The following is a 13,191-nucleotide window of genomic DNA, read 5'->3' on the forward strand; positions in this document are numbered from 1 at the left end:
TACAATATACTATTCAGGAATACCTATTACCTTGGCTTTTATAGATCACCCACCACATGCTTTATAGATGCATATCCTGGTCTCTACTATTTTCTAGGACTAGTTATTTGCTAGACCCTATGAGGATATTATATCATTTTTCTTTCATTCAGAGATCACAGAAACAAGGAACACCAATACAATGATACTGGGTTAATCACCTAGGGCTCTATTAATAAAAGCCATAGCTTTTATTGTTTTGAAAGGTCATGAAACTGTAAAATGTACCCTGACAAATATTTTACCATTGGCACATTTTTATAAATTTCTGTGCATAAAAAAGGGGGCAAAATGTGGTTTGGCTATGTATAATGGGATCCATTTCCACAAAAAAAGAGGGGGGGGAAAAGAGCTTTTAAATCTTTTTTCTTTCTTAATAATAATAAAACTTTTTAATTTTTTCTAGATAGTGATATTTTTCAATGAGTTATGTAAATCTGACTTGCATGTCCCAAATAGTCAGTCTTTTATGTATAATGCCTATATGTACTAAAGAATGGAGCAATTAGGTGGTTCAATGGATTAAGTGCCAGACTGGGAGTCAGGAAAATTCCTCTTCCTGAGTTCAAATCTGGCCTCAGATACTTACTAGCTATATAACCCTAAGCAAGTCACGTAATCCTGTTTACTTCATTTTTCTTGTCTGTAAAAAAGAGCTAGCGAAGGAAATATCAGACCACTCCAGTACCTTTGCCAAGAAAATCCAAATAGTCACAAGGAGTTGCATTTGACTGAAAAACAACTGAACAAAAACTAAAGAATGGTTTGTATTTGGAGTAATAGAGTTACTATGTAAATCAGAACATTAGCTAGGTTAGAGAATTTTTCCTGCTGATAAAAATATTCATTTTGCAACCCAAACTCTGGGACATTAATATGTTAACTAGATGCTCAATTATCTAGTTATTCAGGCCTATTAGAAATTCCTGAAATACTGTAGTTCATGTTTTGATCAACAATTTCTTTAAAACAGTAATATAATTATAAAACTTGTCTGTATGCTATAAGCAGATACTTATAAATAATCTACTAGGCTGTGTATATCAAAAGACAAGATAGTTCTTGCCTTCAAGGAATTCACATTCTTTTGAAGGAACAGTTTCTCCTCATGACATTCCTGTGAGAGATGTTACTAGCATTTTTATCCGCATTTTACAGATGAAATTATTGAGGCTCAAAAAAGAGTAAGTGACTTAAGCATGGTCAATATACCAGTGCTTACTGGTTCAAAGAATTTCCATTAAAAAAAAACAAAAAAAAAACCTCCCCCTACCAATGTGAATCTGAGAATGTTCTTCAACTTGGAATGGGTCCAAATCAGTCTGAAAATCAAAGTTTTCCTCTCTCCTCAGTCAAATTTCTCTCCAATAGTGATACAATTGAGTTGGAAAACCAAGGTATTTCTCATGTATTATAGTGAAATAAAGCTAGATAGATGCCATATTGCCCTGCTCAGTTAAAACTCCACAAGGCAACCTTATTTAGACTTTTTATTCTCCAATCATCTGGATGAGGGAATTAATAAATAGTTGTTGAAATTAGCTGAAATGTTGACAATGTGAACATTAATCAAAATATTCCACGTCCTCAAAGAAATGATGTCTTTTTTTCCACAGTGATATTTAATTTTGATTGAGTAAAAGTGGATCAAATAGCTCCTTACTTAAAGTTTCATAAAATTTTTTCTTGAAGAGATAATAGTATCTTAAACAAAATTAAATTAAAATGAATTTGTCAAATCACATCACTTAATACTTTTTTAAAAAAATTTTTATAGGTAGATAGATTTCTGCATAAACATCACTGTTTGATCAAATATCTTGACTTTTGTGTCACTTAAGACTCTTTTTAAGTCTAGAGAAACAACTTGCTCTGAAATCTTTTTATTATTTGAATTTTATTAGTACCTTTTGCTTTTTTTTGTCACTTTCATTTCTATTTGTATCCCTTCTCCATTTTTTAGCCAGAAATAATTTTTTGTAACAATTTCTTTTTTAAAAAAAAGTAGAGAAAAAGGTAGTTTTGTTTAAAAAAAAAAACCAACAATAAAAACCCAATAATACAATCTGACAATAAATGCTATGTCCTAGACTCATGGTCCCCCTGTCATGACAAGGAAGTAAGGAAGTAGATTTCTTTTTTTTTTTTTTTTATCATTAAACATAATGCAAGTCATTTCAAATAAAATTAATAGATTCCCATTAAGTACTAAGTGCAATGTACTCTTTTACATTCTAATAATGTCCATATATTTTATCATAAGTACTTATAGTAGGCATTTTTAATTTGATGATCCACAAAGACATAAATGAATGTGGTATGGTTCTTAAAATCTCAAACTCAAGTTATATTTTAGTTAGGAAAATTGTTTCAAATCGTCTATCATCATAACAAAATTCAAATAAGGAAAGAGAAATCATTCTGTTTGGGGCTTTCAAAAATAAATACATCCCTCTACATTACTTAGTTTGAATTTCCCAGCTAATGTCTGCTTTACTAACTAAACTGTCTGTACCTAATTCCAATGACAAAATGTTTGATGATGAGTTCACACTATCCATTATTATGCAGAAAACAGTCAAATGTTCAAACTGAGATATTACAACATTCAGTTTTTTAAAAACCCTTAACAAACTCTTAATTTATGGGAGACGATGGAACACAAAGACAAAGCAGTCCTGTTCTCAAGGAACTTTTATATGATGTACACAAATAAGAATAAAGCTACAATGATATTAGACTAATAGTGTGGGGAGTTAGGACAGAAAATAAATTTTTGTTAATTTTTTTTTAAACAGAGAGGTAGGGTTATGACAGATGGGGAATATTGCATCTATTTTTAGATGGGCACACTACTGTTAGCTTTGTTTAATGATGGATGGATGGAAGGAAGGAAGCAAGGAAGGAAAAAAAGGAGAGAAAGAAAGGAAAGAAAGAAGTAAAAGGAAAGAAGGAAGTGAAAGAAAGGGAGGGAAAGGAGGAGGAAGAAAAGGAAGGAAAGAGAATAGGAAGGGAGAAAGGAAGGGAGACAGATTTTATCTGTCACTGTTAAGATTTGGACTTTGAAGAATTAAGCCCATAAATATTATTTAGATGGTTCTATTAAGAATTTAGATACTCACTTCACTGAAATAGATCACAACCACTCACTTTTTGGTGATCCTTGTCTAAATCTTCACATAAACTCTTCAAACTCACAGATAAAAGCATTACAAAATGATGCTATGCAGTAGATGATTGGAAATGGAAACATGCCATACTTCCCAATGTGGACTTCAACCATTAAGAATATAGCATTTTGAAGGGAAATAGTATGATGTCAGGTGGAGAAGAAGAAACAAATTAAAAGGTTAGGGTTAGAAGGCTTGGGAAGAGTCAGACAAGTGAGTCTGTTGATTGATGTGCCTTGTAATGGAGATTCAGATAATGAAATAAAAGCAGCATTTAAGAATTTCAGGCTGAGGACACATTGCTATGGCAACATGCTCAGTAGGGAATGCGTGTAAGAAAATAAGATTCACTTGACTATGTCTTCAAATGAACACCTATATTTCAGCAAAACAATTCAACATAATATTGCAACTTCTCCTACTCTTTTGCAGTCCTAAAATGTTGCAAAAGTCCCAGATCTCCCCATCTTTCCAGCATTTTAAATGTCTCTAATCTGACATGGGAGCTAGAGAGCCTGTTTTTAGTACATCTATGTCGATGGCGCATTAATCTGGATTTATAAAGTTTTTCATATGCAAAATCCCTTAGAAATTATCATATGTAAATCTACAATCACATATACCGGGACCTTAAGCAATTGATTGAACTGTTTGCCTCAGTTTCCTCATCTGTAAAATGAACTGGAGAAAGAAATGGCGACTTACACCAGTCTCTTAACCACAAAACCCAAACGGGTCATAAAGAGAAATAACAACTAAACAAAAATAGTCTGCCTGAAATTACAAGAAGGAAAGTAATTGTTTTTAAAAAACCCCAGCGTTTAAATCTGAAAGAACCTTAAAAACCATCCAGCCTAACTTCATTTCATAGAACAAGAACTAGAGCATCACATGTAAAGAACCATCTCTGTGGAAGTTCTGGGCGGAGCCAAGATGGCGGAGTCACGTGGGAAGCGGCTCGAGCTCTCCTGGTTCCCCCCAAAACCACCAGAAACCGCACCTTGGAACAGTCTGACAGATGGAGCCTCCGCAGCTGGAAAATTCCAAGAAACGTCTCACGGGGCAAAAAGAGAGTTCAGCCCAGCTCAAACAGACTCTGGAAAGGGTCTGAATCACAGCAGATCTGCTCCTAAGCCCCTCAGTCCGTCTCCGCAGAGGAGCCCAGCAGGGGGCAGCCTCCAGTCCCAGCTCAGAAGACAAACTTTGGGAAACCAGGCTGTTTCCCAAAAACAAAAAAGAAAAGAATAGGCAGAGCTACCCCTGCAAACACAAGGGGGCGTTGTACTTAAAGCAGAGACTCAGAACTGCACAGGAAGCTTGAGACAGCGCCCCCTATAGCTCAGGAGTAGAGCTCCACCTTAAAAGTAAAAAAAAAAAAAGGGGGAAATACCAAAAGAAAAGGAAAGATGAACAAGAAACAGAAAAGAACCTTGATCATAGGAAGCTACTATGGTGACAAGGCAGCCCAAAGCAAAAACTCAGGACAGAATGTGCACAAAGGAAATCTCAAAGAGTGCTATGAATTGGTCTCAGGTCCAAAGAGGCTTCTGGAAGTGCTCATAAAAGACTTTAAAAGGCAAATAAGAGGTAGGAGAGAAAAAGAGAAATAAGGCATGCCTTGAGAGTCAATAGCTTGGAAAAGGAAGGAAAAAATTATCTGAAGAAAACAACTCCTTAAACAGTAGAATAAAGCACATGGAAAAAGAGATACAAAAAAATCACTGAAGAAAATCACACATTAAAAACTAGAACAGAGCAAATGGAAGCTAATGAGACAGCAAGAATCAATTTAACTAAAAAGAATGAAAAAATGGAAGAAAATGTGAAATCCCTCATTGGCAAAACAGTGGACCTGGAAAATAGATCCAGAAGAGACAATTTAAAAATTACTGGTCTACTTGAAGGCCATGACCAAAAAAAGGCGCTTGGATAGCATTCTACAAGAGGTCATTAAGGGTATTCTAGAAATACTCATTTCATAAATACTCATGTTAATGGGGAAATACTAATTGAAAGAATCCATCCATCACTTCTGGAAAGAGATACCACAAGAAAAATCCTAAGAAACATTGTTGTGAAACTCCAAAACTATAATCTCAAGAAAAAAATACTGCAAGCTGCTAGACAAAAACAATTCAAATGTCAAGGAGCAACAGTCAGGATTACCCAGAATCTGGCAGCTTCTACAATAAAAGATTGGGAGGACCTGTAATACCATATTCTGGAAGGCAAAGGTCTTGGGATTACAACCAAGAATTAACAACCCAGTGAGATTCAGTGTCATCTTTCAGGGGAAAAGAAGTAGTTTCAATGAAATAAGAGACTTTCAATCATTTCTACTGAAAAACAAACAAACAAACAAACAAAAACAAAACCAGAACTAAACAAAAAATTGAATCTATTAATACAGGACTCAAGAGAATCATAGAAAGTTAAATGGGAAAAATATATATTATTTAAAGGTTAAGGTTAAGCTGTTTACATCCCTAGATGGGAAAAGGATATCTGAAACTCTTGAAAACTGTTATCTGTCATTGAGGCAGACAAAGAGGGGCCTCACATGGACTAAGGGTGTGGCTGTGAATGGACTCTGATATGATGATATAAAAAAAAAAAAGACATCAAGGGGTAGTAAAAGGTCTGCACTGAAAAAAGAGGAGAGGGAAGGTATAATGGGACATTTAGTTCACAACAAAAAGCTCAACAGACCTATTACAATCCAGAAAAAGAAGGGAGAAGGGTGAGCATTATCTGAAATTTGATCTCATCAGTTTTGGCTCTAAGAGGGAATAACTTAATCATTCATTTCATTCAGTTGATTATAGAAATGCGTCTAATCTTATAAAAAAGTAGGAGGAGAAAAAGGAAAAGAAAAGGAAGAAACAGGATAGAAGGGAGGGCAGAAACACTAGGAAAAAAGGTAAGAGAAGGGGGAAGGGGTAATAAGCAATAAAGTAGTGGGCAGAGTGAGTTTAAAAAAACACTAGTTAGAGAAGGAGGGGAGGGATGATAGAAGATAAGATAGTGTGTAAGGTGGATTAAAAAAAAGATATGACTAAGTGCAGAGTGGAAAGAGAGAAAAAATATACATGGTTGAAAATAGGATGTAGGGAAATACAGAGTTGATAATCATAACTGTTAATGTGAATGGGATGAACTCTCCCATAAAATGAAAGCAAATAGCAGAGTGGATTAAAAAAAAACAGAATCCTACAATATGTTGTTTACAAGAAACACATTTGAGACAGAGAGACACATTCAGAGTAAAAATAAAAGGCTGGAACAGAATTTATTATGCTTCAGCTGAAGTTAAAAAAAAAAAGCAGGGGTAGCTTAGTTAAAGCAAAAGTAGATCTTATTAAAAGAGATAAGAAAGAAAAGTACATCTTGATGAAAGATAACATAAATAATGAAGTAGTATCAATATTAAATGTGTATGTACCAAATGGTAGAGCAGACAGATTTCTAGAGAAGATTTTAAGCCAGATACAAGAAGAAATAGACAGCAAAACTATTCTAGTTGGGGACCTCAACCTTCCCCCCTCAGAATGAGACAAATCTAATTACAAAATAAACAAGAAAGAAACTAGGGAGGTTAATAGAATCCTAGAAAATCTAGATATGATAGATCCCTGGAGAAAATTGAATAGGGAAGGAAAGGAATACACCTTTTTCTTGACAGTACATAGCACTTACACAAAAATTGACCATGTATTAGGACATAAAAACCTCGCAATAAAATGTAGAAAGGCAGAAATAGTAAATATGTTTTTTTTAAGACCACAATGAAATAAAAATTATATTCAATAAAGGGGCAGAAAAAAAAAGACTAAAAACCAACTGGAAATTAAATAATCTAATTCTAAAGAATGAGTGGGTAAACAACAAATCACAGAAACAATCCATAATTTCATCCAAGAGAAAGATAATAAGAAGACAACATAACCAAAATCTATGGTTAAAGTAGTTCTTAGGGGAAATTTTATATCTCTAAATAGTTGCATAAATAAAATAGAGAAGGAGATTAATGAATTAGGCATGCAACTAAAAAAGCTAGAAAAAGAACAAATTAAATACCCAATTAGAAATTTTGAAACTCCAAGGAGAGATTAATAAAAGAGAAACCAAAAAAGCTATTGAAGTAATAAATAAAAGTAAGAGTTGATTTAATGAAAAAAAATATCAAAATAAACTTTTGGTTAATTTGATCAGAAAAAGGAAAGAAAAAAACCCCAAATCAACAGCATCAAACTTGAATGCAATGAACTTACCACTGAAAAAAGAAATTAAAACAATAATTAGGAGCTATTTTGCCCAACTCTGTGGCAGCAAATCTGACTATCTAACTTCATGTTTAATAATAACAAAATGTTCTAATCCAGATGTGTAAAAAATGCAAGCTGCAACACTCCTTAATGCAACTTGAATGTAACCTCAGAATTTAAATATAAAAAAAAATAAATACAATAGAACATAGGTAATCTTATTTTATGTTTTTTTTTTTTTTTAAGTGAACATGTGGTCTGTAGATTATGGTTCAATGGCTTTGTTTCTATTTGGTTTGATAGCACAGTTCTACCTCCTAGCTTTCAGGGAAAAAAAAATGATCTTGAGGGTATCAAAAATAGACTTTGACCCTAGATTATCTGACTTCTGAGCCAAAGCTCTTCACATCTTATCATTCTATATCATTGTGAAAATGCATCTAGAATGTCCTCTTTCCTTGTTCATCTCTTCTGCTTTCTGGCTCACTATATATCAACTTCTTAAGGTCTTTTTCATCTTTGCTGTAATATCTCTTCCATGAAACCTCCCAATCTCGATGACAATTTCCTTAGACTACTTACATCTATTTTTATGCTGATTTACTAACACTGCCACTGGCACTCAAAATATAAATTCCTTGAAAGAAGAAATAATATTTAATTGTCTTTATTTCAACTGCAGTATCAAACACAATATCTTGCCTATAATATGATTTACAACAAATATTTGTTAAACAAATTATCTTTTTGATTTGTATGTACAAATATCAAAGCTATAATATGCATACACACAATTTGGTGGGATTATAAATAGTTTACTAGCACATGAATGTTCACTCTGTAAATCATGGGCTTTATATCGGTAAATTAATTGCAATTTTTATTAGACAAATAAAACAGCTGATTAATTTTCTATTTTGCTTCTTAAGATGTTCACATTTGGCAAATATATAGTGCTTAAAAATGTCTTTACATTTGTCTATCTCATTTAAGCCTAACAATAACATAAAGTAGCTGTGATGATGATGATGATGATGGTAATGATTGGTAGCATGTTTATAACACTTTAAAGTTTTCAAAGCAATATAAATCTTAATTTATTTTTTATGTTATAGACATCACTATCCATAATTTACAGATAATAATTAATTAAGACTTTAAAAAGAGAGAATAACTTTCCTAGGGTTGCACAGAGCTAATAAATGTCATAAATGAGAATTGAACTCTGCTTTTCCTGGTTTCAGGTCAAGTATTTTATTCATTATATCATGGATCCTCTCTTTAAATCTTTAAAGAAAAACATATGTCTTACTTAAAAAAAGAAACAAAAAGGAGAATATAAAACAAGAACTTAAGGTTATTTACTCCATTGATGGAGTAAAGGAAATGATTTAGGAATATGTTTTAGAATAGGAAAAAAATCTCAATAATCTCTTAAAATTAAAACACAGAATATTAGAGCTGGAAGGAGCCATAGGCATCACCTAGGAAAAACTGAGGACTAGGAAAATTAAATGATATGCCTAGCTTGTTCTAGAACCCTAACTTGGGTCTTCTGAATCTTAGTCCTCATGTTCTTTCTTATACTATGATGCATTTCTAGATCTTAGTGTTGATAGAAGGATATCATGAAATAATATTAATTATAACTGAAATTAACAATACTTCATTAAAGTTTACAAAATACTAACTCATAATCTTTCTCTGGCATTGGTAATATGAATATTACTCTTCTGAGATTATAAATGAAAACATAAAGACAGAGAAATGGAATGAATTTTTTAAACTGATATCAGAAGAAAACTTGAATCCAAATGTCCTGAATCCAAGGCCAATAATTCTTTCTTTTCTATCAAGTTATCATATTTAAATTGATTCTGAAGCACAAAAAGCAACGTAAAACTCAACAGTAGTTTTGTCATGATGTAATAATGAATATCATTCAAATAAACCTATTCTTTTAAAACTAGGAATCATTAACCAAATACACAAATGGACACTGGTGGGAAAAGAACTTTTAATGATGGGGTAAATATCTTATTATTATTACACATGTAAGGCTAGTATAGGCTACATTTCACCAAGCAGAAAATCATGTAAGAAGAATGAGAACCCTTGACTCATGTTTTAGACCAGTTAAATAAAAGTGACAGTTACCATCTACTCTAGGTCATTCATCTCAGCTTATTCACTGTATAGCATGGAACCCAATTTCATTTTCTGCCTCATCATCTCTTTCTTGGACTGCTGTAATTTTCTCCTGAGTGGTATTTTCCTTTTACCCCCTCTTCTTCCCATTCTATCCCTCTCCTATTGTCAACATAATTTCCCCAAAGTACAAGTCTGATTATGAATTCTACTGTTTTTCCTATTGTCCTTCATGTACAATACAAATTTCTCATATTGCCATATAAAACACTTTAAAATCTTGCTCTAGTCTACCTCTCCAGATTTTATGTATGACCCCCCCAATCCCATTAATTGATACTATATTCCAAATAAATGATTCCATTTTCTCTTCTTCAAACACAATATTCCATTTTCAGTTTCTATAGCTTTGCCATATCTCCTACCTAGAACTTTCTCCTTCAAATTATTTTAGATGTTCTTCTCTGAGTTTCTTAGTAGATTGTACATTCCTTCACAAAGTTTTGCAAGGGTGAATGTTGAAAACTCTTTATGAATATATTTTGAAAATAAAAAGCTTAAAAAAAAGAATAGCTGAGTCATTCACAGTTAAAAAAAAAAAGAATGTAGGTTCTTTGAGGGGGAAAATGGATTATTTCTGCAGTGCCAGAGAATAACCTGATGTTTAGTCATTTTATCAGTCGTGTCTAATCCATCATACTTTAATTTTTGGCAAAGATACTGAAGTGGTTTTCTATTTCCTCCTCTAGCTCATTTTGAGATTGGGGAAATGGAGACAAACAGGGTTAAGTGACTTGCCCAAGATCACATGGCTAGGGAGTATCTGAGGTTCAATTTGAACTCAAGAAGTTAAATTTTTCTGACTCCAGACCTGGCACTCTATCCAGTGAGCCACCTACCTGCCCAACCAGAGATTAATCCTTTCTAAAACATAATGAGGCACATGAAAAATTAAATTGTTGCCACATTTCCCATCTCTGTGAGTGGTTTTCTACTTTAACTATGTGGAAAAAGTAGCAATTGGTCACTGTCTGCAAAGTCCATTAGTGTCCTGTTTACTTTTTCCTTCTAAACATAAACCGTTAAAGGAGATGTGAAATCAGACTGAACTTGCCTATGATGTACAAGATCCCTCAGGGGTATCCTCATCCCCCAAAGTGAGGTCACTTATCATGTGCTTTCACATCTTGTCTTTTTGGAACATTTGTAATCCATGACACCAAGGTTGTTGTTATGCCAATAACAATGATTATTCTGAGTAGGTTTCTGCCTCATACACAAGGCTGTACATTTTACCCTTTAAGTTGAACAGACCTATTTATTCTATCCCAATTCTCTGATATCCTCTTGTCTTTTCATGGTGTTTAAAAACTAATTGCCAGTGGTGAAGTGAATTCATTAGCTAATTCTCCTAAGGCCCTGAGATCCACATTAGGCAGACTTGGAGATTTGTGTATATCTCCATCCTTCCAAGTATTTCAGCCTCTTGCTTTTTAGTCAATAGCCTATATTGACAATACCTTAATTACTTCTGGGGTGCACACACCTCTTTTCATTTTCTTTGTTTTCTTGGGGAGGACCAATTTACCCATCGGATCAGTGGTTCAGTCATTTGGAGTAATTTCTCTTTTCTCTGTGAACTGCAGTTCTCTGGGGTTTATTTTTCCCTTTAGACTGAGGATAAATTATAATTATATAAATTGATCCCTTTGAAAAGAGTAAATTGGAAAAGCCAGATGGTAAAATTGAAAATCCAGGTATTTTTGTAGTAATAATCCAAATATAAAAATGATATGTAAACTTAATTTGCACAAAGTTTTTATATTTTTAGATGAGGAATTTGAAAAATATAACAAGATTACTTTGGAAAATTCACTTTTTAATGAAAATCACATATATAGAGTATAGTGTTCACCAAACTTGTGACTTCAACAGAAACTTCTGGCTTAGTTTCAAATTTATAAGACCAAGGAATAATCCTTACAAGTAAAAAAAAAATTGGCTCTGAATTTTTAAAGTAATCTAAACTTTTTTTAAACCAGTTATCTGAATCTAAACAGTTAAGCATATAGGGGTCTTTTTGTTCTTCAGTTTTATCAAGGTTATAATCTATGTGAAATAATTTAAGGTGTCTGTGAATTATATAATCTTTTTTTATAATGCTCCCTTCCCAGTAATATTTTGAAACAAAATGGATAGTTAAGCATTGGATAGGCTATTAAGAAAAATCATATATTCATATATTTTCTCTTCAAGAGGCATTTTTTAGAATGGGTGACATCCATCTAACAAGTCAGTTAGGACTGATCCTTACCTAGGAAACCACATAGAATCACTCAGTGTTTTTTCAGCTCTCAACACTCTGAAAACCTGCTGGACCATGAGAGGACTGGGGTTTTACCTACCTACAGTCAATAAAACTATAAATTACCAATTTAACATTAAAAAAAAAAACAGAATTGGGGCTGATTTTTCTTTAAGTGAATTCAAACAAATGGAACAGAAAAATAGCATGGTACAAGGAAAAAACACAAGATTTGTAATCAGAAGACCTGAATCCAAATCCTTTCTCTGTCCATTACAACTTGTATGATCTTATGAAAGACATATAAACTCTATTGGTCTCAGATTAATCTGTAAAATGAGAGGCTGGATTCAACGAACTCTGAAATCCTTTTAAGCTTTAAGCTATGATCTTATGATCTGGTGAATTGTTTAACGTATCTACAAGAGAAAGGCTAGATAGGAAATACAACATATGTTATATACATTGCTCTCACTTTCTCTTTAATTCTTTTCTTTCTTATTCCTTTCATTAGCAGTCTGTATTTCTTCATATTTTCTGGTCAAAAGTTGTCAAAGAGGAAAGAGAAATTTCTTACCACTCATAATTATTAATGTCATATTCATGTCACATAAACTTTTTGAAATACATTAGGAAGAAGTATGAATGAACTACAGAAATTCTTAAAATCATTTGCTGGAGTTTTTGGAAATAGGTTTATATCATCATTTTTTAAAAATGAAATCTGTTTTCAAATGACAGAGATTAACAATAAGAAAAGATAAATTTATATGTATTGTACTTACAATTGATCTGATGTTATTTTCTTTTGCCAACTTCAGAGAAGATTTGTAGCAATTTGCAAGGTCTTCTTTATGGGAATCATTGATGTGACCCCTGGCTATGGGTCCCACAGTGTGGATGACATCTGTGAATGGACAAGTGGAAAAAAAAGTTGCACATTATCTTTCATGTAGATATTTTTATCTTGATGTCCAGAAACAAGCAAAGTAAGAACTATAAAAGATGACCAAGTTTCCATTGTAAAAGATTTGTGATAGCAAAGTCTGCAACATAATTCTCTATGTAGGGGATAATTGTGAAAATGAATCCACCATTACTAAAATGTATCATGGCTATTGATCAGACACAAATGAAATCTCTCATATGAGATACATAATTGGCACCCTAAATGAAAAAAATCATCTGTGGCAGATAAACTAAGATACAATTACCTACAAAATGAGAATATAGAATTAACATAGGAAGGCTGCCAAAGCCAGAC

At 32.9% G+C, this 13,191-nt stretch overlaps 1 protein-coding gene across 4 annotated transcripts in view; it reads right to left on the reverse strand.

Annotated features, from left to right (window-relative positions):
* MACROD2 (mono-ADP ribosylhydrolase 2) overlaps nucleotides 1-13,191 on the reverse strand; it is a 2,172,380-nt gene that overhangs the window by 942,080 nt on the left and 1,217,109 nt on the right. For all 4 annotated transcript variants that reach the window (XM_074287830.1, XM_074287831.1, XM_074287829.1 and 1 more), the window contains exon 6: nucleotides 12,713-12,834. In XM_074287830.1, coding sequence (XP_074143931.1) covers nucleotides 12,713-12,834 — 122 coding nt within the window. The remainder of the gene's footprint in view (nucleotides 1-12,712; nucleotides 12,835-13,191) is intronic.

Source organism: Sminthopsis crassicaudata, chromosome 2 (assembly GCF_048593235.1).
Source record: "Sminthopsis crassicaudata isolate SCR6 chromosome 2, ASM4859323v1, whole genome shotgun sequence".
NCBI lineage: Eukaryota > Metazoa > Chordata > Mammalia > Dasyuromorphia > Dasyuridae > Sminthopsis > Sminthopsis crassicaudata.